This window comes from Jaculus jaculus, chromosome 8 (genome assembly GCF_020740685.1).
Source record: "Jaculus jaculus isolate mJacJac1 chromosome 8, mJacJac1.mat.Y.cur, whole genome shotgun sequence".
Taxonomy (NCBI): Eukaryota; Metazoa; Chordata; class Mammalia; order Rodentia; family Dipodidae; genus Jaculus; species Jaculus jaculus.
This window is the reverse complement of record NC_059109.1, coordinates 89710293-89737606: the sequence shown is the minus strand read 5'-3', so window position 1 is coordinate 89737606 and position 27314 is coordinate 89710293. Positions and strand designations below refer to the sequence as shown.

The window sequence follows — 27314 nt, the reverse complement described above, 5'->3', positions numbered from 1 at the left end:
TTAAGGACCCAGAGATTTGCTTCCCAGTCCTAACTGTGTCTACATTTCTTCTGTCTGAAGAAGAACTCAGGTTAGCTGCTGCTTCTCCCATAGTGCCTGTCTGAATCTATGCTTGCCTTTAATTCATGTCGCTCATAAGTCCCCTATGTGGAGACAGGTTTGTTTATACAATGTGGAGTGGTGTCCCCTTTTCAAGCAATTTGTGTCCACTGATGTATCCATTTGAACTCCCAGTAAACTGTGCTGGTTTCCTGCTCAGTCAGTCCCTGACCTGCACACTTGTCCTTCAGCTGTGAGGAGAGCTGCTGCTGTTGGCTCACAGCTGCTGGGTTTTCCCAGAGCATTGTTCTTGGCTGATGGCAGTCACCGCCTGCAGATGCCTGACAGCTTGTCTGTCCCCTAGCCATGTGGCCAATGACTAATAAATAAGAGACACACATTTGGCCTAATTCTAGGCCCCAAGCCTAGATAACTTTTCAGTGCAACTGAAAATGACCCAGAGCTCCACTAGCCAGGCTAAGACTAAGAGGTTAATACTACAAGGTATAAGGCTACCTTCTTGACACCACATCCTTTGCTGGGCTCCCTCTCCTCCTCTATCCTGCTTTATTCCCTCTTTCCCTCCAGGTCTTTTGACAGCACTCCCTAAATAATTATGTGTGCACACATCCTTAGTTGAAGATTTCCTTCTATAGGAAACTTAAGGCAATGGGCTTGTGACTCCAGAATGGGGAACCCATACTATGATGGTATCTTATCTTGCTTTGCTAATTTTTTTTAAAATATTTATTTATTTGAGAGCGACAGACACAGAGAAAGACAGATGGAGGGGGAGAGAGAGAATGGGCGCGCCAAGGCTTCCAGCCTCTGCAAATGAACTCCAGACGCGTGCGCCCCCTTGTGCATCTGGCTAACGTGGGACCTGGGGAACCGAGCCTCGAACCGGGGTCCTTAGGCTTCACCGGCAAGCGCTTAACTGCTAAGCCATCTCTCCAGCCCACTTTGCTAATTTTTGTTCTGGTCAACATATTCTCTTGTTGCATGCAAATGTAATGTGTAGCAAGCCTGCAGGAGAACACTGGCAACTGCCCACTACCCCTCTCAAAGATGCTTAGGGTGTTTGCATTCATCTGGACACCATAGAGTGTTGCCCCGTTAAATTTGTGGATAAAGACCACCCACCAGTGACCATGACATAAACATGCACCATATACTTATCATAAGGACTTCATAAAAAAATCTTAGTTTTAGATGGGGGTGATCCTCCTGCCTCAGCCTCCTGGCTGCTTAAATTACAGATGCGTGACACCATGCCCAAAGACCTTTTTTTGTTGTTGTTTTTTCGAGGTAGGGTCTCACTCTAGCCCAGGCTGACCTGGAATTCACTCTGTAGTCTCAAGGTGGCCTCGAACTCGGCGATCCTCCTACCTCTGCCTCCCGAGTGCTGGGATTAAAGGCGTGCGTCACCACGCCCAGCTCTCCAAAGACCATTTTTAACATAAAAATGATTTTGACTAGTTTGAATGCCTACTGAATTTCTTCATAATATTATCCACGAGAATGAGTCTGCCACTTTCCTCTCAAAACATGGCCCCTTGGGCTGTAGCTGGGGTGATTTTACAGATGTAGAATCTTGGACCTGAATTCAGACCAACCATATCAAAATGTGTGTTTTTTAACCAGATTCTCCCAGAGATTCTTAGAAATATGAATTGAGAACATTGGTTTGATGAATTTATTTCAGCAATGCACTAGTTGCAATCGTATAACTATGACAGAAGGCCTGACATAAACAGTTTAAGGGAGGGGTGGTTCATGATTTCAGAGGATTAAGTCCATAATGACTCAGCCCCCTGTGTTTGGGCAGAACTCCATGAGACAGGGTGTGTGAAGGAGAAACTTCACTTCATGGAGGACAGGAAGCAGAGGGTTTGGAAGGTGCTGGACATCAAGTTTAATAATTAAATGTATGCCCATTTGGTCCCACTTCCTCAAGTTTCCAGGGCTTCCCAAAATAGTGCCTACCATCTGGGGCCCAAGTATTCAACACATGAGCCTGTGGGGCACATTTCATTTTCAAACTCTAACACTATGTGTTTCATGGTTGTTAATGTTACAAGTTTTAGAACTCTCTACTCATCCCTCCTTCTCTTCCACCACCTGGCCATCCTAATTCCAAGACTGCCTTCCTATTGTAGACCTCTCACCTCATTCCCTGCCTCTATCTTCTTAAGCTCACCTGCCTCGTCAACACCTGAGTGGCTTCTCCAGCCTATACACTCTCTCCTTGGAACTATGCTGATGCATGCCTACCCCAGGCCTATGCCTCCATGACACCCCTCCCCACTTCATTACAGGTAGGAGACTGTGTTTTACACTGTGTGGCAGTGGACTCCTTCCATCCAAATGGGAGGGAGCCTTAAAATTATTCTGATTATTCCCATAGCCACAAAGCTCCAGGGATGCCTCACTGCTTTTATTTCTACTTACTAAAGAAAGCAGAGCCTCCCACTGCCTTAAAGCCAACTGCCTCTTCCTCCTCTGCTTCATCAGTCTTTTCCAAAGACTGCTTATAAATAGGATCACAGCCATTTCCAGAGCTAAGAGATGGATCAGCTCAAAGCTGTATTCCTGCTGCTGTCCCACTTAGTCACACATTCACATTGACCCCATGACCAGCTTTCTGTATAATGGAGTTGGGAATGTTAGAACCATAATATCTGCATTTTTGAACTCTGATCACCATTTGACAATGTGTAAGTTTCTGGTTCCCAGAAATGGCCCAGGCCACCTATCTCAATTACAAAACAATATATAAATTTCTATTTCCCTGAAATAGTCCATATCACCTGTCTAATTGTCATTTTCCTGAAGAGTAGCACAGGCCCTGCAAAAGAAAAATTCCAACGACTCCATTGCCTCTATAAGAACCCATAGTTTCATAGAAGTCATCCCCAACCTACCTGGCCAGAGCCCTTCTCAGGCCTTCCTGAATAAAACCTCTCTCTGCTGTTGAGTGGAGTCTTCTCTCATTTTATTTCTCTGCACATTCCTGAATTTCTCCTAATAGCTGTGATATCTGCAAATAAATTGATAATGGCAATCAAAGTTCACAAAAGCTGTAACATAAGGTAGAATAAGTGTGCAGTGATGCAGTTCTTATAAACCCAGAACCCAAGAGGCCGAGGTAGAAGGATCATAAGTTTGAGGCTTGTATAGGCTACATAGCAAGACCTTGCCTCATAAGAAAACAAAGTAGAATAAAAGTTTAGACATCTAGACAATATTTTTCTCTCATATGAGCCATTCTGGACAGAATCTAGAACTTTGGGAGGATGGGGGGAAATATGTCTGCAAAGCAAAACGAATGCCACAAAGCTCATAAACCGAGATTGTCTTGGGCAGTTTAGGGGTGACAGGGCCTGAATGTAAAAGCCAGGCTTGTCTTGGAGCCTGTAGGGGAAGAATGTGTCTTTTCCTTATCTCTGCACCCACGCCCTGGGGAGTCTTTCCACTCCTTTCTAAGAAGGTTCTTCCTGGAGAATTAAGATTTCTGGGAAAATTGCTCTTTTCCACAGACACATGACTTCAGGAGTAGACTGATTAGACTAGCCACTTATATAAAAATTCCTACCTTCAGGCCAGGTGTTGTTGGCCTTTAATCCCAACACTCGGGAGACAGAGGATCACCATGAGTTTGAGGCCACCCTGAGACTACATAGTGAATTCCAGGTCAGCCTGGCTAGGGTGAGACCCTACATCCAAAACCAAAAACAAACCAACAACAACAACAACAACAACAACAAATTCCTATCCTGAGTCTCAAGGCGGCCTTCTTACACCCCTTCTTTCCTCCCTGGATAAGAGCTCTGCTCCTTCCCCTTCTCTTAACTTCTATCTATAGCCTAATAAAAGCTTTCTGAACTTTACCCACTGGTCTGTGGATTTCGTTTTTTGTATTTGTAAGACAAGAGCCCAGCGGCCTCTGACTCAGTGTACATTTTGCATGACGTGAGATTCCTGGCATCCTAACTCCTAAGTTATTGCTCACCCAAGAGCAGAGATAAGACTCCAATGCTCTCAAGTGCTCAACCATACTCCCAAGTCATTGTATTGGTCTTACAGAAAAAAATCTCAGAACCTGTGAAATGATGTTTACTTTTAGCTGTCTAATGAGACTAGTAAACTGGACCTGAAGTCTTGTGAAAACTTGAAAGAACAATTGGAAGGGTGAAAGTGGCTCCCTGAGCATCACCCAGCATGTGCATGTGCTGGTGAATTTGTGAGTACAGATCCCAGGTCCACCCTGAACTGTGGAATCAGAAACTAAGGATATGGTCCAGCCCACCATGGCTCAACAGATCTGCCAGGTGATTCTCAATGATGATGCTCATACTCTGCTTGCACTGTCTTGGAGGAAGCAGAGGAAAACAAAGATGAAGGGACCAGATATTGAGCAGTCTGGGTCTTAGCACAATAAAAGGATAAGGCCATTTGAGGGTGACTGGGCCCTGATAGTAAAAGCAGGGAATGTCCTTGAGCCTGTCCTTGCAGTCTCCACCTGGCTAGAGATCAGAGAAGGATCTGGTTTTTCCTTATCTCTTGGCTAAAGGAGTTCCCTAGATCTTTTTTTCTATAAACAGCCTGAATCCCTCCCTAGGAAGGAGTTTCCCTTTCCTAGAATGAAGTTCCTGGAAGGATTAAGTCTGGTCATGGCACTGTGGTTGGTTAAGTTCAGCTCCCAAACTTGGCATCGTGGCTGGTTAACTCAGCCCTCATTCCGAACCTACAAATGATCCCAATTTGGGTCACTAGCTGGGGCTATGAACCTCGCCTATCTTCTCATGAACAGGAGCTCTCTATACTTTCTTCTCTTTCCTTCTTTTAATCTAGTAAACCTCTCTAAACCTTACCCTCTGGTCTGTGGATTTCAAGTCTTTGAATTCATAAGACAAGAGTTCAGGAATACTCCAAAATTATTGGTGCATTGGTATCTATTGGTGCATTGATGAAGAACCTCAAAATTCTTGTACCAGGAAGCCTTTCTTCCCTAGAACCAGACCCTTCTTTGAAAGGCCTTGGCATAGTAGAGAAGGTGAGTAGGGAAAGATTTCTGTTAAGGGGCCAGTTTCAATGAAGACTCAGTCAGGAAATACCTATGTGCTCAGCTGGGCATGTATTTTAAAGGATAGTAGAGGTGCTGCTAAGAGGCAATTGGAGGGTCATTGCAGGCAATTTAAGGAGTGCAGCTTTTGCACTTCCAAGTGATGAGGAGCCTTGAATCATTAAGTGGTACAGAAACATGCTTCAGAAGAAAAAAAAAAAGTACAAGTGAAAGGAAAAGGGTTCTATTATGTAGAAGTCTAATTTATCCAGGGTTGTTGAGGAGACACTTTAGTAGTCAGCTGTCAGATTAACACCATGCACGTAACCCTGGAGTCACAGACACAGAGCATTGCTGTAACAGGATCAAGTCTGCTGGATTTTTGTCTTGAGGTGTGAGTATTGTACAGACAGGAAGTGGCCATGTTAACAATCAGAGTATGATCTGTATTTAGCACAAAGCTATTTCTTCCCTCAACAAAAGGTTGTGTGATTTTTTTACTCTAACTATATTTCATATTACAAATTTTTCTTTACCATGTTTCCTTCATGCCTGTGTATTTATACCCAGTATTAAAGCCACAGTTAGCCTCTAAATATGACTAAGGTTTCTGTCAGAAGCAGCAAAGCTCACTACCAGCCACCCATAACTCCCAGAGCAAGCGTCCATCTCCCAAAGACCTCACAACTTTCACAAATTGCCACCAGCTATGGACCAAGTATTCAAAGCATATGAGCCTCTGGCCACAAACATGCACCTGGCCAAGGGGTTGGGGGGATATTTTGTCCTTCTACACTTAACTAAGTGGAGCTCTTGGGTGGGAGAGATGGCTTCCATGGATAAAGTGCTTGCCACTCCAGCTGGAGTACCTGAATCCAATCACCAGACCCCATTTAAAAAGCTAGAAGCTGTGTCAGGCTTCTTCAATCCAAGCACACTGACACGATGGGGAGATGGAAGGCTGAGATAGGAGAATTTCTCAGCAAAGAATGGCAGAACAGGAATCTGGAAAAACCCTGCCTCAAATGAGGTGGACAGTTGCCCTCTGACACTCTGACAACCACGTGTGCATGTGCCCACATTCACACACAAACATGTGCACACACACAAATAAATAAGTGAATAGATAACTAAATAAACCAATGCAGCTCTTGGAGTGTCTGCCTAAGTGTCTTGGTACCTCTGACCTAGCCCAGGGAAAGAGTCTGGCTGTCATGACCATGACCAGTAGTCTTGGAGTTTCACAATCTTCCCTGGTGTAGATCTTCTTGAAACAGAAAAGAAAGACACAGGTTGCACTTGAAGGTCTTTGCTAATACTTAAAGCATTCTTAAAAATTCACAAAATGTTCTTTGCAGTTTTTCTATCAATAGTGGTCTTTGGCTTATTACAAAATAGGACACCTGCTTATATAACTGAAACAAATGGAAAACACATTACTGAAATGTTTTGTTTAGTGCGTATTATGTAACCTTTCAGGAATAAACAAATTGTGCTTTTTATATGAGGCTACATAAACATGATGGAGGCTCCTTTCACAGTGTACTATTGTTAGTATAGGTGAAGTTGTGCTGCCTAAGTTGTCATTTTTACTATTGTTATTAGTAAAACAACTCAGTGACTCAGAGTCTAATTGGGCATATTTTGACAAACCAACTATGTAAATACATATAAATTTTGTTTATTTACTGTTTTATGCCATGTAAATTGAGATATGAAAATACAGGCTGTCATCTTCAATCTTGACTGGATGGAGAACTATCTAGCATCTATGAGATTGTTTCCAGAGATGACTAGATCATGAAGGCTTCTCAGTGGATCAACTCTTCCTGGGAGGAGGTGAACGGTAGGAGGTGAAGCATACTTGGAAGAACTAAGCCAAGTTACATCTATTGTCATGTTTACATTTTATAACTCCAAACCTATTTTCTCTTAATATTTTATAATCATAAAATCTAGTTCTTCCTCTGCCATCCTCTTGACACTGGAGAAAATTTTACCTGAGAAGCAAACTTTACACAAATTGGGCTAGAACTCTGTGGGCTCTGATGAAAGAGGGCATTCCATGCACCTAACACTTAAACTGCATGCATCTATATGCTGAGTCCAGTATGTGAAAATGAGGCCTGCTGTTTTCCTGCTGGGTAAAGAATGCATGCAAGTGGCATCTACTAATCCTTATCATTGTTGGTACAGATGGTTCTCTGGATTCTCTTTGGCTTGATGTTCATATAAAGAGCTTTGGAATAGGTTGGCATTTGGCGATAAAAATTATCCATTTTGAAACTTTCCCCATGTATTCCTATCCTTGAAACTGTAGATTGTGGTAACTTCATGAGTTTTTAAAACATTTTATTGACAGCCTTCATACATATATACAGTGTACTCTGATCCTAATCCCCTCCTACTGCCTTCCTTCCTTATTTCCTCATCCACAGAACCCCTTTTTCTTTCCAACTAGTCTTTCTTCTATTGTGATGTAATCATCATTTCCCTCCTCATATTATGCAAGTCTTATTTAGGTACCAACAGACACTAGAAGGTCACGAATGCAGGCTGCTTTATATCTGTAAGAGCACATTCTAAAGCACTCGTCTCCATCTTTTGGCTTTTACATTCTTTCTTCCCGTCACCTCTTCCACAATGGTGTCTGAGCCTTAAAGAGTATGACAGAGTCTCACTTAGTGCTGAGTGCTTAAGACTATGGTCACTTTGAATTTAAATTTTATTATACCCACCTTTTCTTTTTTTTTTTTTTTTTTTGAACCCAAACTCACATTGCAACTTTATTCACCGCTCCCACAGCACCGTGGAGAGTGTAGAAGGGGAACCCATCAATGGTGTGGAGAGCCTGCAAGCAGAACTTAAGGATCACCAGAGGCTGGTGCCGCCCCTTCCAAGTCTTACCAAGAACCTACAGCAGGTTCCAGAACCCCAAAGGCTTGATAATACAAGCCTTAGAAGCCGAGATCTGGGAGCCATCCAAGAGCTCCCGAGGCTCCAGCAAGGCCTACAGGGCAAGGGTGTCTTTGATAAGCCTGCGCACGGTGGTGGTGACGGAGGCTCCCAGGGCTACGGTGATCTGAAAGGAGATCTTGTAGAGGGAGGGCTGCACATCCCGCAAGCCTGTGTCAAACACGTTGTCCACTTCAGACTGCGTGGGCATCTTGGGTAGGCACTCGTGCCGGTTCATCACCTCCACGATGTTGATGATCTTCTCACAGAGCTTCTCGCCCACCTTCTCCCGGCATATCTGCCCTTCCTGTTCTGTGGCCAGGGCCACCACATGCACCTTGACTGTCCACACCTCCCAGGGAAAGCACTCATCTGAGAACTGCCAAGGAGACTTCTTCTTCTGATAGAACTCCAGGGACATCTGGCACAGCCCATCACCACCTGAGTTCCGCAGTGCATCCTTGAATTCCCCAACAGCTTTGCGCAGGGCCCGGTCCAGCTCCTCAGAAGAGACGCGCACGTACGTGAAGTCAATGCAGTCGCAGTCAACATCCTGGATGCCCATGGTGCCGATGGAGTAGGTGCCTTCCTTCTTGTAGTGGACCTTGCCCGTGCTGCGGTGCAGGAGCACGGTGTGCAGCCCAGCCAGCATGGCCTCCTCCACCTGCCTCCCTTCCACCGACACCTCCAGCACCTCCGAGCGACAGTTCATCCTTGCACGTGGGGACTGAAGCGTCGCTCACTCCCTCGGATCACCCGTCCTCCTCCTCGGGCCCAGGGACGACCTCCGCAGGGACACCGAGCCGCGAGAGGACTGTCAGCCGAGCCCACGGCTCCCCGGGCCGGCACCAGAGCCCCGTGGCCAGAGCGGCGCCGCTATACCCACCTTTTCTATATTACCCATTGAAAAGAAATCAGAAAATCATCTCCTGATAGAGATATAAAAACAACTCCTCCCTGTGGCCTTTTGTAGACAAAAGACAGTCCCTGCACTAAAGAGCCTGGTATATGTCCATGCATATTGTCCACAAAATGATGGCAGAAACATTTGCCTTCCTAAAGCTGTCCCGCCAATACATCAGTAGCTATCCCTTCACTACAAAGAAGCCAGGCTTCTGATCCACTCTGTAAAGAAGCAAGCAGTGGGCAGGCAGGCAGGAAGAGAGGTATTTGTTCAAGCCACAGAAACCCTTGAAGAAAGGGGGAGGCAGGCCGCCTTCCTCTGTCAAGTGAACTCCTTTGTTCTGCCAGGTTCAATAGCAGCTTTATTGTTGTGTGTCCAAGCTGAACAAATCTTGAGCCAAAAAAATGAGAAGCAATTCTCAGAACACTGTTAAAATCACTTAAAATATGATTCCATGAAGAGATATGAAACTATAATTTTGCCAACTATCTGTACCTAGCCACAGGGCTGAAATGTTGAGTGGATGTCCAATAATTGCACGATGAATATGCCTGTGCTTCTCCCTTGGACCAAGAACATATAGAACACTTAGGAGCAGCACACAACCAAGGGCCTGCTACACATCAACTGCTTCAGCTTGAGTGGATGAAGATTTTAGCATCTGTTTGCAAAACAGAATCCTAAAAATTAATGTTCCTATGCTCTGAGTTCACTAATTTAAATAAAGGACTTTCACCAGGGGGCATGTTTTGTATCAGAAAAATGGAAGTTTTGATATAATTCTCAAAGACTTAATGAAGTCCAGGAGGAAAAAAAAAATCTAATACCAGAAGAATGTAACACAAATCAGTCTCCAGCGTGGGAAGTAATAATATCACCTAATGAAATGCATAACGGAGCACTAGTGATTACTTCAGGATAATTTAGGCGTCATCACATGGAATCTGCCACCTGCTTTTATCAAGCACACATCTTACTTATGGGCTGTGTCATCTACCTCAGGTGCTATGCTGAGTACAATGGCTGCTTCACGCACAAATCTCCTGCAGGGTTTGGAAGTCCATGGGTGCTCAGTGGCCCAGGGGTCTGCATTCGCTTGAGGGCAGAGCCATAATGCAATCACAGCTGCCATTCTTCAGGCACTATTTTCTATGCTGTGGCCTAGGGTTCATTGACAGGAGCTCAGGCTCCTCGACACTGGCTACTCCTCTGAAGAACTTGCCTCTCCCACCCCAGCGACATTTCCTGCCTCTCAGGGAGGAGTGGGACCTTGTGAGTGCTTCCCATGTCCCCTAGCAACAACTATCTTCCTATAAATTCTCAGACAGGAGCAGGTGCTCATGAGCCCTTCCCCCTTACCCAATGACAGGATGTTGACAGGCCCACTTGTATGCAGTTCTTGTGTCAGTAACTGCAACTGCTGTGAGCTCAAAGTGCTGTGAATCCAGGACTGGGGAACTCTCAGCTTTCAGTGGGACATCTATAGTACCACCCTGAAGTTCAGGGAGAGAGCACTTTGGAAGAGGGGGCAGAGAGAATATCACAGTTGGAGGAAGAAGAGGAGTGAGGTAGAACACTGTCTTCAAAACATGACACAGCCACTGCACTATTGAGCTCACAGCAGAAGAGCTTCTTTGACCAAAGCTTATGATAGCACTAATCTACGGATTTAATATTATATAATAATGGGCATATGATTTCCATTTAGCAAAACAATAGCAGTAGCTTCCTCACTAGGGCCTATGAACTCTGCGGCCCTGGGCTTTTGGAGTAGGTATACAGTACTAGATACGGATTACCTCCTGGGGAAAGGGCCTCAAATCCAAAGAGAAAATAGTTGGTTTCTTCCATTACTGCATATCCATTATTGCACCAGTAGATGCTTCTGTCCTGTTGGGTCAATAGTAGAGTAAGCAGTGTCCATAGCTGAGTGAGACTGTTGATGACAATACTAACTACCCCAGCAGCCTGCAGGAATTCTCCAGCACTATGACAACTAACCAGAGGGAGGAAGTTTCCATTTTCATTCCTCTGTCTTGTAAAGCTTCTCTCTCTCTCTCTCTCTCTTTTTAGAAGGGAGTTTTTTTTTTAATTTTTTGAACTTTATTTATTTATTTGAGGGAGAGAGAGAGATAAAGAGGCAGAGAGCAGTAGAGAGAGAATGGGCACGCTAGGGCCTCCAGCCATTGCAAATGAACTCCAGATGCATGTGCCCCCTGTGCATGTGGCTTACATGGGTCTTAGGGATTCCAACCAAGGTCCTTTAGCTTTGCAGGCAAATGCCTTAACCGCTAAGCCTTCTCTCCAGCCCCAAGCTTCTCTTTTTTTAAAAAGAAAACTAAACAAAACACTAGAATAGTGTAGAGGAAAAGCAATGTGTCCAAAGTCATAGAGTTAAGAAATAGTAGTAGCTTTGAAGTTAAGTGGTATGACTCCAAAGTCAGTGGTGTTGCCTGTGGTATTAAATTGTCTTACATGCCATTTTACTTTATTTTATTTTGTATTAATTCAAAATATCTTTAATTTTTTAACTCTGGATTCACAACTTTCTATGACAAGTGAACTGCAAATGGGGGACTGGGTTGCTGAGAACCCTGAGCTCCAAGTCACACAGCAGTATGCTGGGAACTAGCAGTTGGGTTGCTGGCTGCCACCAGCCTCCTCATCCATGGTGTCCCTCCTGAGGCACTGGCGACCTCCAAAAAAGGAAAGGTGGATGGAGATGGTGGTCCTTCCTGGGTAGCATGAGAAGTTGCAGAGGAGACAGTCCAGAGTGGGATGGGAAGAGGGCAGTGAACTATGCCATGCAGGTTGGGTGGTCACTTGGCCACTCCTCGGCCATCCTGTGCTCTGGTCATTGACGGTGACTTCAGCATCTCTGACCCAAACCTCTCCGAAGGCCCTGGGATAAGCCTGACATGATTGGGGATTAGGAGTCATCCTGGCCTCCACTCTCCCAGCCTGTTGCCCATGCTTTATGCACATGCACCACTTTGTGTGTCTGGTTTTACATGGGTACTGGGAAATTGAATACAGGTGGGCAGGCTTTGCAAACAAGTGCCTTTAACTAACTGCTCAGCTATCTCTCCAGCCCTGTTTTATTTTATTTTATTTTTCTTTCAAGGGAGGGTCTTGTTCCAGCTCAGGCTGACCTGGAATTCACAATGTAGTCTCAGGGTGGCCTCGAACTCACAGTGATCCTCCTACCTCTGCCTATTGCATACTAGGATTAAAGGCGTGCACCACAACACACAGCACTGTTTTTTTCTTTTTCTTTTTCTTTTTTTTTTTTTTTTTGGTTTTCCAGGTGTTGCAGTCCGGTTCTCATTGCTGGTAGAAATCACCCAACCAAGAGCAGCTTCTGGGAAAAAGAGATTTATTTTGGCTTACAGGCTCGAGGGGAAGCTTCACGATGGCAGGGGAAAACGATGGCATGAGCAGAAGGTGGACATCACCCCCTGGCCACTTAAGGTGGACCACAGCAACAGGAGGGTGTGCCAAACACTGGCATGGGGAAACTGGCTATAGAGCCCAGAAGCCCACCCCCAACAATACTCTCTCTCCAGGAGGCAGGAATTCCCAAATATCCATCAGCTGGGAACCTAGCATTCAGAACACCTAAGTTTATGGGGGACACCTGAATCAAACCACCACACCAAGGTAGGGTCTCACTGTAGTCCAGGCTGACCTGGAATTCACTATGTAGTCTCAGGGTGACCTCGAACTCATGGTGATCCACCTACCTCTGCCTCCCAAGTGCTGGGATTAAAGGCGTGCACCACCATGCCCGGCTGATGTTTTTTGCTTTTTGAGACATGGTTTCATTCATTATGGAGCCCATGGTAGCCTTGAACTTCTGGTAATTTCCCTGCCTCAGTCTGGTCTCCTGAGTGGTGACATTACTAGCCAAATAACCGTGGTGGGTTTCTAGTTTTGAGGACATAAGGTCGATCACACCATGTGTGGGACCCTCCTTGGGAACTATGCTGGCCAGGGTGGCTGGTCTGAGAATGCTGTGGAGAGGCACTCGCTGGTGCAGCCGCCTGGCCCTGGCTACTGCACCAGACAGTAAGTGATGTAGCCGCCAGCCATCTCGCTGGGCTGGATGATCTTCATCACCTGCCCTCGCCTGATTCCAAAGTAGCGTGCCACAGGGTCCCCAGCCTGGATCCTGGGCAGCTGGCTCTCACGCAGCTTGTATCACACCAGCAGCTCTGTCACCTCCTCCTTGGTCATGACAACGTGCTCTGGGACCAGCTCGTGCTCTGTGGTATTGATTAGAAGCTCCTGCTGCAGAAACTTCTCCAGGACGTACTTTGGGGCCATGTCCACCACAGACTGCTTGGAGGGAAGGCATCATGCCTTGCTGGACCACGATGAGGGCACGCGTGATGTTCTCCTCCTGCATATGCTGGCAGTATACCTTGATGGTCTTGATTCCCACCTTGGGCTCCTCTGAGAAGAAGAAGAACATCTGATCAGTAGGGTCATCGTTGTGGGCGACCAGCACTGTGAGGTCCGTGCTCCAAGGTCGCCCCTCACTTGGCTCATCCCCAAACTGGGCCTTGAACTCTTTCAGTGTCTGGTCCAGCTCATCCTCGGTTACCAGGTAGCCATGGTCATGACACAGCTGCACGATGGTCTTGTGGATCTTCCACAGCTGGTAGGTCTTGTCATCCATGCTCTTTTAAATCAGATGTATATATTATAAAATCAATCCTAGTTTACAAATGAGGCTTATCATAAAGTTTCAGTTAGTCCTAATATCATTTGCTCCATCTTTTGCACACTTAATATGCATGATATTCTGAGATAGTAGTCCATGGTTTAAGGTACATACTTTAAAATTTCTATATACTGATTTCCCACTATGACAATGTTCTTATTACCTGTAAATTTTTCTTTGTCAAAACAACTCAAGCTTAATGTCATAAGATGACAAGCCTTTATTATCATTACATCTGGGCTCATCTGGATGGCTCTCAGGCATTGCTTCATATGCATTACAGTTGAGTGTGGCTATGTAATCAGGCTAAGGATAAAGCTAGGTCATTTTGTTATGCAATAGCCTGTTACTGTTTCTATGATATCACATGATGGTGAATGGGAAGTCAGAAGAGGGCCTCTGTTGCTATCCTCTAATAGAATGTATAGGACTTACATGGTGCTCAGTGAGTGTTTATTCAATGAACAAATGAATAAAAGGATAGGTAGATGAGTGAGTGAATGACTTATAAAAAAGAGAAATGGCAAAGCCTGAAAACCTGAAGGAGAAGACAGCAAGAACCATCTGAACAGCTGCTCAAGGAGAACACAAACAGAAGCAACTGAGCAGTTCCAGTACAATGACAGGCATTTTTGCAAAGCTCCCCATCCTTGACCTGTCAGGACTGTGAACCTCAGAGAACTCACTCACCTCTGATAAAGATTTCAAAACAAATGATTATACAAGGTAATCAAAGGAATCAAAGAAGAAAACAAACTACTGAAGGAAAACCAAAAAAATAAATAAATACAAGAAATCAGCCTAATGAAATAAAGAAATCAATATAAGACATGAGTAAGGAAATAGAAATAATGAAAAAATACTAAGCAGAAATACCAGAAATGAAAAACAGAGTAAGTAAAACAGAAAACGCTGTAGAAATTCTCACCAGTAGAATGGATCAAGGAGAGGACAGAATATCTAAACTATATGACCAGATGGCATATCTAATACAATCCAACAAACAGAAAGACAAACTAATAAGAAGGCATGAATGGGAATTTCAAGACATTTGGGACATTATGAAGAGATCACACATAAGAATTCAGGGCATAGTATAAGGAGAATTTCACTCCAAAGGCATAACAGGTTCTTTCAACAAAATCATAGAAGAAAACTTCCTCCAAGTATGGAAAGTGATACCAGTGCAGATACAGGAAGCCTAGAGAACAACACACAGACAAAATCAGGAAAGTCTCTCTCACTGTCATATTATAATTAAACTACAAAACACACAAACCAAAGAAACTATATTAAGAGCAGTTAGAGAGAAAAATCAAGTCACATACAAAGGCAAGCCTATCCGTAAAACAGTAGATGACTCAACACAAACTTTAAAAGCCAGAAGGAGACTGGAGAGATGGCTTTGCAGTTAATGTGTTTGCCTGCAAAGCCAAAGGATCCTGGTTCAATTCTCCAGGACCCACGTGAGCCAGATGCATAAGGGGACACATGCATCTGGAGTTCATTTGCAATGTCTGGAGGCCCTGGCATGCACACACACACACACACACACACACATACACACACACACACACACACACACACACACACAATCTCTCTCTGTCTCTCTCTGTCTCTCTCTCTCTCCCCCTCTCCCTCTTTCTCTCTCTCAAATAAATAAATAAAATATTTTTTAAAAGTCAAATGATATGCTTGCAATGGTATCCTCCAAGTTCTGAAAGATAACTGTCAACCAAGGTTACTTTATCCTGCAAAGTTATCCATCCAAGTTGATAAATAAGGACATTGCACAAAAAAATCAGTCTAAAAGGATATATGAAGACCAAACCAGCTTTATAGAAATACTTGAAAGGATCCTCCTGCTAAAGAGAGAGAAAAGCACACATATAAGGAAACTGGAAGAAATAAACCATACTCAAATACTAGTTAATACAAAATAGTAAAGGTAAAACTGGAAGAACTACAAAAAAAGAAAAAAGGCAATAATAAATACACACCTTTCAATAACAACTCTTAATATCATCAGCCTCAATGACCCAACCAAAAGACACAGTTTTTCAGACTGGGTTAAAAAACAGGATCCTTTGATTTGATGTCTCTAAGAAACTCACATTTCCATAAAAGAAGGACACTATTTTAGGATGAAAAGTTGAAAAATGGTGTTTCAAGTAAATGGGCCTAGAAAACAAATAGGTGTCACTATCCTAATATCTGACAGGGTAGACTTCAGAGCAACATTAGTATGTCTCTTGCCTTATTGCTATGGCTAAGACTTCCAGTACTATTGTGGTGGTTTGATTCATGTAGCCCCCATAAACTTAGGTGTTCTGAATGCTAGGTTCCCAGCTGATGGAGATTTGGGAACTAACATCTCCTGGAGGCAGTGTATTGTTAGGTGCAGGATTATAGTTATTATAGCCAATCTCCCTCCTTGCCAATGTTTTCCCCTGCCATTGTGGAGTATACCTCGAGTTTGTAAGCCAAAATAAACCTTTTATCCCCACAAGCTTCTCTTGGTCAGGTGATTTATGACAGCAATGCAAACTTGACTGCAACAGTAATGTTGGTACCAAGAGTGGGGTTGCTGCTAGACACCTGACTGTATAGCTTTGACCTTTTGGAGCTGATTTTCAAGAGCAATGTGGAAGGAGTTGAAATTTGGTAGTGCTGTAAGTATAGATTTGTTGAACTATTCTGGTCAAAGTTGAAAGCCCTGAATGTAGTAAGAGCTAAGAACCGTGAGGTTTGGCTTATGAGGGTAAGAAAACCTTTGCCTGGACTGGGCTTGAAGCAGTTTGTGCGAGTGACTTGCTGCTAATGTGAGCCAAGGGACTTAGCACAGAAAGAAATCTTTGGGCCAAAACTTCTATATTATTTGCATATGTTGTACCATCCCTGCATCTCTGGGATAAAGCCTACTTGGTTGGGGTAGATAATCTTTTTGATATATTCTTGTATTCTTTTTGGCAATATTTTGTTGAGAATTTTTGTATCTATGATCATGAAGGAAATTAGTCTGCTGTTTTCTTTTTTTGTTCTGTCTTTGTCTGGTTTTGGTATGAGAGTGATGCTGGCCTCATAGAAGGAGTTCAGTAGAATTCCTTCCTTTTCTATTTCATGGAAAAGTTTGAGAAGCATTGGTGTTAGTTCTTCCATGAAGGCCTGTAAAATTAAGTATATCCATCTGGGTCTGGACTTCTTTTAGTTGGGAGATTTTTTGGTGTTGTTGTTTTGTTTTTTCAAGGTAAGGTCTCACTCTAGCTCAGGCTGACCTGGATTTCACTATGTAGTCTCAGAGTGGCCTCAAACTCACAGCAATACTCCTACCTCAGCCTCCTGAGTGCCTGGGATTAAAGGCATGCGCCACCATGCCTGGCTATAGTTGGGATTTTTTTTTTTATAACTTCTTGGATCTTGATATTTGTTACAGGTCTATTTATGTGGTTAATCTCATCTTGATTTAAATTTGGTAGGTCATATAAATAAGGAAATTATCTGTTTCTTCTTTCAGATTTTCAAACTTAGTGGAGTGCATGTTCTTATAGTATGTCCCTATGATTTTTTTTTAAAATTCCTCTGGTGTCTGTTGTGATAGTGTCTTTTTCATCTCTAATTCTTTAATTTGTGTCTCTTCTCTCTTTCTTTTGATCAGATTTGCTAAGGGTTATCAATCTTGTTTATCCTTTCAAAGAATCAACCCTTTGTTTCATTGGATTATTATTTTTTGTTTGCTTGTTTGTTTCTATCTCATGAATTTCTGCCCCAATCTTTATTACTTCTTCCTGTCTACTGATTTTTGCTTTGTCTTGTTTTTCTTTTCCTAAGTCCTTAAGGTAAAGCATTAAGTTGTTTACTTGTATACTCTCTAATTTTTTTAATACAGGTACTTAAAGCTATAATTTTTTCTCTTAGGACTGCCTTCATTGTGTCCCAAAGATTTTGGTATGCTGTGTTCTCATTATTACTTGATTCTATGAATTTTTACTATTTCCTTTTTTTTCTTTTTAAATTTTTTTGTTGTTGTTGTTCATTTTTTATTTATTTATTTGAGAGCAACAGACATAGGGAGAAAGACAGATAGAGGGAGAGAGAGAGAATGGGCGTGCCAGGGCTTCCAGCCACTGTGAACGAACTCCAGACGTGTGCGCCCCTTGTGCATCTGGCTAACGTGGGACCTGGGGAACCGAGCCTCGAACCGGGGTCCTTAGGCTTCACAGGCAAGAGCTTAACCGCTAAGCCATCTCTCCAGCCCTACTATTTCCTTTTTGATATCTTCACTGACCCATTCATTATCTAATAATGTATTGTTATGTTTTCATGATTTTGTGTATGCTCTATAGCTTTTCTTGCTTTTAATTTGTAGTTTGATCCCATTGTGATCTGATACAATGCAAGGGGTTATTTCAATTTTCCTGTATTTGTTAAGCTTTACTTTGTGTCCTAATATATGCTCTATTTTAGAGAATGTTCCATGTGCTACTGAAAAGAATGTGGATTCTGCAGCATTTGGATGAAATGTTTTGTAGATATCTGTTAGGTCCATTTGTTCTATGACCTCATTTAATCCAAATGCTTCTGTTTATTTTTTGCCAAGATGACCTGTGAATTGATGAGAGTGAGGTGTTGAAGTCACCACTACAACTGTATTTGGTATTATCTGTGACCTTATTTCTAACAGCATTCATTTGATGAAGTTGGGAACCCCTGTGCTATGTGCATATATGTTTAAGATTGTAATATCCTCCTGTTGGAGTGTCCCTTTAATTAATACAAAGTGACCTTCCTTATATTTCCTAGCTAATGTTGGTCTGAAGTCTACCCTATCAGATATTAGGATAGTGATCCCTGCTTATTTTCTAGGTTCGTTTGCTTGAAACACCATTTTCCAAACTTTCACCCTAAGAGAGTCCATCTTTTGTAGAAAGGTGTGTTTCTCCGAGGCAACAAATTGAAGGATCCTGATTTTTTTTTTTTTCTTTTGGTTTTCCAAGATAAGGGTCTCACTCTAGCACAGGCTGACCTGAAATTCACTATGTAGTCTCAGGATGGCCTCAAACTCATGGTGATACTCTTACCTCTACCTCCCAAGTGCTGGAATTAAAGGCCTGTGCCACCACACCCAGCTATGCTGCTTTTTAACCCAGTCTGCAAACTTGTGTCTTTTGATTTGGCCATTGAGGCTGTCGATATTAAGAGTTGCTATTGAAAGGTGTGTATTTATTTTTGCCATTTTTCTTGTTTTTTAGTTCTTCCAGTTTCATCTTTGCTGTTTTGTATTAACTAGCATTTGAGTCTGGTTTGTTTTTTCCAGGTTCCTTATATGTGTGCTTTTCTATCTCTTCAGCATGTATCCTTTCAATTATTTTCTGTAGAACTGGTTTTGTCTTCAAATATTGCTTTAGCCTGACTTTGTCATGGAATGTCCTTATTTCTCTGTCTATTTGAATGGATAACTTTGCAGGATAAAGTAATCTTGGTTGACAGTTGTTATCTTGCGGAACTTGGAATACATCATTCCAAGCCCTTCTGGCTTTTGAAGTTTGTGTTGAGTAACGTGCTGTTATCCTGATGGGCTTGCCTTTGTAGGTGACTTGATTTTTCTCTCTAACTGCTTTCAATATATTTTCTTTGGTTTGTGTGTTTGGTAGTTTAATTATTATATGGAAAGGAAAGGTTTTTTCCAGGTTTTGTCTGTTTGGTTTTCTAAAGGCTTCCTATATCAGCCTTATTCCCACTTTGGAGGAAGTTTTATTCTATGATTTTGTTGAAAATTCCTATTATGCCTTTGGAGTGAAATTCTTTTCTTTCTACTAGAACCTGAATTCTTATGTTTGATCTTTTCATAGTGTCCTAAATATCTTGGAATTCCCATTCATAACTTCCTATTAGTTTGTCTTTGTCTGTTGGACTGTATTAGATCTGCCACCTGGTCTTAGATATTCTGTTCTCTCCTTCACCCATTCTACTGGTGAGACTTTCTACAGAAGTTTTTATTTGACTTACTGTGTTTTTCGTTCTTAGTATTTCTGACTGGTTTTTCTTTATTATTTCTATTTCCTTATTCATATCTTATATTGATCTCCTTATTGCATTAAATTTGTTTCCTGTGTCTTCTTTGATTCTCTTGAGCATATTTATAATCATTCTTTTGAAATCATCTTTCTCAGGTATTTCCTCTAAATCATTCTCAGTGGAGGTCAGTTCTGATGCATTAATATTTTTGTGGATTTATATTGTCTTAATTTTTTGTGTTTCCTGTATCATAATGTAGAGATATTTGCATCTTGTATTAATTTAATGCTTAGATTTTCTAATTATCTGCAGTATCAATGTATCAATCAATGTGACATTATATATCTTTAGGGTGGGTAGAAGCTTAAGGTGCTGGGTGTGGCTCTTAAAAGACTCAGTGTAACCATAAAAGTGACCCTAGGTGTTGGGTTTGCTTGCTATGAGACTATTCTAGTAGGCTGGGTGGAACAAAAATACAGGCAAATTATAAAATTTAACTGAACAATATACATATTCAGTGAAAACCAGCACAGAGTATTTATTTATGCATGAATAGGTCTTATGACAAACAGATCATCTAATGAAGTCAAAGTCCCTAAGGATTTATGTTGCCCCTCACCCTTAATCCTTTCAACTGGGAGGCTGAGAATTTTGATCTGTAAAGGATTCCAAGGTCAGCTTGTGACTGAGTGACACCCTGTTCCAATGATGGACAGAAGAGGAGACAAAGGCATTATAAATCAGAAAGCAACAAATGACAAGCTCCAAATATAGCTTATTTAAGAATGGCAAATCTGACCATCCATCAGATTTAACATATAATTTACCCGGACATGGAAAGTGCAGTTAACACTTCTAATGCTTTTTTTTTTTCCTAATGTTTTTTGTGGGTACTGACCTGGTGTAAGCCCAGTTACCTTTTGGGATGGCTTTGATCTCAACTATACTGCATGCCCAATTGGGTCCCTCTTTGCTATGCTGTGAACTCAGGTAGGCTGGCTAGGTTGGTGTGTCACTGTTCTGATAGCCTGTGCCAGGTTCTGTCTAGGTGAGCTCCTTTCCCCAGATCTCTAGCGCTTGCACTAGCGGTGGGGGGAGGGGTGGCTATGGATGGTGGCTGAAGTTTTCCCACTGGTCCTGGTTATTCCTATGGCTCAGGTCAAGCCTGGTGGCCATGGCCATAGGAACCCGGTGCCACTGCTGCTGGAGCCACTTCTGCCTGCTCTGTGGTCTCTGTATGCGCTGGATCTCTCCTACTTCTCTGCTGTGGTAATTTCTTATACACCTTCAGGTTTTAGTAGAAGTGTGTATTTTGCTAGGTTTTTTGTTTGTTTGTTTGTTTGTTTGTTGTTTTGCTTTTTCTCCCCTGGGTTGCTTTGGCATGGTTCCTATGCCACCGCCTTAACTGGAAGCTATTTTTTTTTTTTCTATGTAGGGTCTTGCTCTAGCCCAGGCTGACCTGAAATTCACTCTGTAGTTTCAGGGTGCCCTTGAACTCTTGGCAATCTTCCTACCTCTGTCTCCGGAGTGCTGGGATTAAAGGTGTGTGCTACCACACCTAGCTTACATCTCTTATATAAAATATATTTACTTAAAAGCAATGCAGCCAGGTGTGGTGGTTCACAACTTTAATCCCAGCACTTGGGAGGCAGAGATAGGAGGTAGGAGGATCACCCTGAGTTTAAAGTCACCCTGAGACTACAAAGTGAATTCCAGGTCAACCTGGACTAGAGCGAGACCCTACCTAGAAAATAACAACAACAACAACAACAAATGGCACATTGATTCAAATACTATTTTTATTTATATATTTGAGAGTGACAGACAGACAGGAAGAGAAAAAGATAGAGAATGGGCATTCCAGGGCCACTAGCCACTGCAAATGAACTTCAGAGGCATACACCACCTTGTGCATCTGGCTTAGGTAGGTCCTGGGGAATCAAGCCTCAAACTGGGGTCCTTAGGCTTCATAGGCAAGTGCTTAACTGCCAAGCCATCTCTCCAGAACAATATATAATATCTTTTTAACACTTTCTGAAATGTGTTTATTTATTTGAGAGAGATAAAGGAAGAGGTAGAGAGAGAGGGATATAATGGGCATACCAGGGCCTTTAGCCACTGTAAAGGAACCCCAGGCATATGTGCCACCTTGTGCATTTGGCTTATGTGGGTACTGGGAAATGGAACCTGGGTCCTTAGGCTTACACAGGCAAGTGCCTTAAGCACTAAGCCATCTTTCCATCCCCAACATATAATATTTTTAATTTAGTAAATAACAACATACAATATTTAATCATAGAAGAAGTTGTATTTTGTTTTCTACATGAATATGAATCTAACTCAACCTTTAAAACCAAGTAGTCCAAGCTCTTAAAATACATAAAATTTCCAGTCAACTTAGTTCAAGGAACCTTGGTAGTGACAGTTGGAATGCAGTCATGAGAAAATGAAGACGTAGTTAAAACTTCCTCATTTTTAGCTCCTACCACTACAGGCATACAGTCTGTAAAAATATTCAAATCTCTTTCCAAAAAGCAACTGGAGTAAAATCTAAAAAGACTTAGGAAACAAGGGCATCCAGACCAAAATGTAACTATACTGAGTGTATCTTTGTGAAGCCTCAGAGGCATAATTTAAAAATTACTGGGTTAATTTGCTTTTCTATAGCAAATGGTCCCTGAAAATGATGGTGTAATTTATCACCCAGACACATGGATGAAAAGTTCCTGGTGGGTAGCCAGGTCTTGTCTAATCGCATATGGCCTGGTATTGAGATATTTCCTCCATTCTTGGTGAGTTTATGGACACAGAATATTTCCATGGTTTCATCTTTCATTACAGTTCTTCAAATCTAAGTCTTTCTATTAAAATAAAAATGGCTAGAGAGATGGCTCAGCGGTTAAGGCCACTTGCCTGTAAAATCTAATGAACCAAATTTGATTCCCTAGTCCCCATGTAAAAGCTAGATGCACAAAGTGACATCTGGAGTTCATCTGCAGCAGCTGGAGGCCCTGGCATGCCCATTCTCTCCCTCCCTCTCTCTCTTCTATTTAGTTATTTATTTGCAAATAAAGAAAAAAAAACATTTTTAAATACCAAAAACAAACATAAAAGCCAAACTGCTCTTAGCAACAAAAACTCAGAGAGAATCAGGCAGAAGGAAGTTAGTGCTGGTTGTGGGTCACCATTATAATCAGGCCTCTTTCTTGTTGAGAAGACCACCACGGCCTTGATCTTCCCCACCCCAGCTTTACCAGTCCTCCTTTGCCTATCCTGGCCTCCCATCACAGTAAAGAACACACAACAATGAGTAACAAGTTTCTCTTCCAAAGACTGCTAGTGTCTTAGGAGAGCAGGGTTCAAGACGGGGCACTGAATCCTGATGTTGAAATCTCTGACACTAGCGGGATTTTCTCTGGAATTGTGGAGAGTAGGTTTCACATATCATCCCACTTAAGAGATTAAATACTCATACAGAATAATCTCTATATTGATTCATTCATCCTTTAAGATTTTTCATCAATTCAATACTCACCTGGGATCCATTCTCAATACTTCCCCTTCTTAAATGAACAAATTTAAGTAATTACATAACCATGTTATGTCTTAGTTTCCTCTTCTATGAAGTGAGAGTACTTAACTCTCAGGTCTACACTGAGGGGGAACTGAGATAATTCACATAGAACTCTTCTTTGTGGTACTGCTAGGGATTGAACATAGGGCCTTGCAGATGCAAGGCCAATGATCTACCACTGAGCCACTCTCCCAGCCCTTCCAGAACTTTCAAGTTTGTACCTGATATAAGCAAGAAAGTGTCTCAGTGTCTAAATATCGAGTAACTGTAAACTAGTCATTTTGTTAAGTTCTAATTATACAAGGAGAAACAGAATGTTACTGGCATCAAATACCTTCCAGTCTATGGAGGAAGCAGTCATGACACAATGACAAGTAATTTTACATGATATGAACACTGGATATGTATATTGCAAGAGTCAGAAAAACATCCAGCTCTTGACTAAGGCAGTGGAAAGAACATGAGAGCACAATGTGGAAGGAAGGAGATAAATTCAGCAGCCTTTTAGAAAACAGACCAATGAGACATGGGAACTGATTAGATGTACCCTCGACCCCAAATTCATCCAGCTTTACGATGAGTTGAAATTGTTGATATTGGGTGTTAGGTTTAGAAGGGAAAACAATATCATTTTTACTTTTTTATTTTACTTTATTTTATTTTATGTTTCTGGTTTTTTGAGGTAGGGTCTCGCTCTAGTCCAGGCTGACCTGGAATTCAATGTGAAGTCTCAGGGTGGCCTCAGACTCATGACGATTCTCCTATATCTGCCTCCTGAGTGCTGGGATTAAAGGCTTGTGCCACCATGCCTGGCTCATTTTTATTTTTTAGTATTCAGTACATGAGTAATGGACTGGGGGTGTAAACATTTAGACCATAGCACATGATTTTAAGGAGGACATAAGAAAATGGCCAGTCTTGGATTAGATGGTGGCCAGAAGCTGGATCATCTGACTTTCTTTGCTAGGAGGCTGGATGGGTAAAGCGCAGCTAGATGCATGGGTGGTAAAGAAGCAGCTGTCACCCTTTACTCAGAAGAGGGTCATGGTTAATCACTTGCTGTCCACACCATGTGGCCTTGTGGCTTTCCTGCATACATGCTTTAAGCATGGCTTCTATTCAGTGAGTAACACTGTGGCCTTGTCAAGAGAACCCTTTTTCACTCTCCTGGTTCTTTATGTATTTTTTTAAAAAAACATTTATTTGCAAGGAAGGAAGGGAGAGAGAGTGAGCAAGAGAGAATGGGCATATCTAGGCCTCTAGCCACTGAAAATGAACTTCAGGTCCATGTGCCACTCTATGTATCTGGCTTGATGTGGGTACTGGGGAATTGAACCCAGGCTGTTACTTTGTAAGCAAGCACTTTTAACTGCTGAGCCATCTCTCCAGTCCCCTCTATGCATTTTTTTTTTTTCCCAAGGGAGGGTCTCACTCTGGCCTAGGCTGACCTGGAAATTCACTATATAATCTCAAGGTGGCCTTGAACTCACAGAGATCCTCCAAACTCTGACTGCCGAGTGCTGGGATTAAAGGCATGTACCACCACACCCAGCTGAATTTCATTTCTTTTCTTTTCCTTTCCTTTGTGTGTGTGTGTTTCAAGGTAGGGTTTCACTCTAGTCCAGGCTGACCTGGAATTCACCATATAGTCTCAGGTTGGCCTCAAACTCACAGGGATCCTTGAACCTCTGCCTCCTGAGTGCTGGGATTAAAGGTGTGTGCCACCACTCCCAGCTCCCTCTATGCATTTTTATGCAGGGCTGGCACATCTGGGGTGCTAAGACACACTGATGTCCCCTGAGGACATCAGTGTGCACTTGGGATCTTGAGGCCAATCCTGTGGAGTTTCACACTTTGGGCAAACTTGAATTCTGTTCTATAATCAGAGCATGCATATATGCACCTAAAATGATAAGGGGCAGGCGACAGAGACAAGCATGGTTCCCTAATGAAATGAACAAGCATCAATCTCACACTTGCAGACTGGAATGAAAATAGCATACCCAATTATCCAGAAAACCCCATGTAAAGGATAGATTACCATTAACATAAAAAATTAAAAGGAATTTCATTAATGGCTACAGCAGTCTTGTAGGTTGTTTTAGAAACTATTAATAGAAATGCAAGTTGTGATTCTTCAGTGCACACACACCATTAACTTCATATGAGGAGAAAGCCATCAGAAAGTAAGTGAAGCAATTCAACCGGCAGGGAGAGGGGGTCTTCAAGAAAACCACCACTTATAGGCTACAGCCCCAGGTGCCTTTCCATTCATGCTTGCTTATTGGTCGTACCAAATAAGCTCGGCTAAGAAGAGAAAGAATAATTAAAATCACTTTCACTGACATTATAGTAAGGGGGTTCTGCTGCTGGCCGTTTCTTTAAGCCGAGATGTTTTCCAAAGCACTTGTAAATGGAACCCTGACTCCAGTGGAACTTTTGATCATGGATGATGGGTCTTAAATGTCAGCCAAGGGCTTATGTATTAGGTTGGATGTCCAGGATGGCATTATTGGGACATGGTGGACACAGGGCCTTGTGGATGTCTTTGGGTTATTAGTAGTGTGCCTTTGAGGGAAACAAGGGAATTCTTACTTCCTTTTTTTCCTCCTTCTCCATGAGGTTTGCAGTTTGGCTCCTGAAATGATGTGCTTTCTGTCTTTAGGCCTAAAAGCAAAAGAGCCAAGCAATCATGAACTTGAATCTCTGAAATTGGGAGCAAAAACAAGCCTTTTGTCTTTGTAAATTGATTATCTTAGGTATTTGTTATGGTAACTGAAGGATGATAATACAGCTATGAAACTGATTCTAGAAGTCCAGATCTAGAAAATGGAGTCACAGGTTAAAAATCTTAATCACTTACAGGGGGTGGTATTAAAAATGTGATTCTGACACACCAATTGTCTCTCTCTCTCTCATAAAGATAATTACAAGAAAAAAGGTAGAGACTTCTGGTTAAGATGGCGGCATAAGTACCACGCCAAAGCAGCCTAGGGGAGAAAAAGACCCAAAAAACTCAGCAAAATACACACTTTTACTAAAAAGTGAGGTATATAGGAAATTGAAGAAGCAGCGGAGAAGTAGAAGAGATCCAAAGCATCCAGAGACCGCACAGGCTGGCAAAAGCGCCCCGGGCACCTCCGCCAACGACGGCGGAGGCGACTCAGCACCAGAAAACTGCCAGGCTCGGCTCCAGCTGCAGGAAAAGCCAGGTGCGGGAGCTTCCCCTCACACTGCGCTCTCTGCAACTCAGGATATGTGAAGGGAGAGTGGCAGTGAGCAACGGAGGAGCAGACCACGAGGTAGTAGAACATGTGGAACAGCGAGAGAACCAGAGCAGCAGTGGCTCCCTCCCCGCCTCCACCGCCTGAGCCCAGCTCCAGCAAACAGAGCAGCATCCCGGAACAGGCCATGCCAACTTGAGCCGACAGCAGAACCCAAGCAGGAGCAGAGTTCGGCAGCAACATCAGCAGCTCCGGCATCGGTAACAGCGGCCCCAGCAGCAGCAGACCCAGGAGCGGCAGCAGCGGCAGATCCCGCAGCAGCAGCTTCAGTGGCAGAAGCGGCAGTGGACCCAGCAGCAGCAGCTTCAGCAGCAGTGGTGGCTCCAGCAGTGGCAGCTACAGCAGCAGCAGCAGAGGCAGCAGCAGCAGTGGGCCCAGCAGCAGCTTCAGCAGCATCAGTTCCAGCAGTAGGGGTGCTTATCTGCAGGGCCACACTTGCCAGGCTCGGTTTGCCCCACAGGAAAAGCCAGTGCCCAGCTCTAGAAATCAGAACAGCAGTCCGACGACCCAGGGAGCAACTTGACTGAGACCAAAATCTTCCAAGGTAACTGGAATTGCACCAGGGAAGGGTCTCACTTGGTCACAAGCTGACTTGGATCCCTAAACAGACCAGAAATTTTAACCTCTTTGTTGATAGGGCATCTGGTCATTATAATAACTACTCTTGCATACATGCTTGGGGCTGTTTTTGATTGAATGTGTACAGTATTTAGATAAATTTTAGAATCTATCTGTATTTTATTCCACTCAGC

At 42.8% G+C, this 27314-nt stretch overlaps 1 protein-coding gene and 1 pseudogene across 1 annotated transcript; both read right to left on the bottom strand.

Annotated features, from left to right (window-relative positions):
* Positions 1-8064: 8064 nt before the first annotated feature.
* Positions 8065-8900, bottom strand: LOC123462966 (autophagy-related protein 101-like). Its single transcript, XM_045157623.1, has one exon. The coding sequence runs from the start codon at positions 8769-8771 to the stop codon at positions 8115-8117; it is 657 nt and encodes a 218-aa protein (XP_045013558.1). The 5' UTR covers positions 8772-8900; the 3' UTR covers positions 8065-8114.
* Positions 8901-13016: 4116 nt separating this feature from the next.
* LOC101618017 lies at positions 13017-13644 on the bottom strand (annotated as a pseudogene).
* Positions 13645-27314: the final 13670 nt, after the last annotated feature.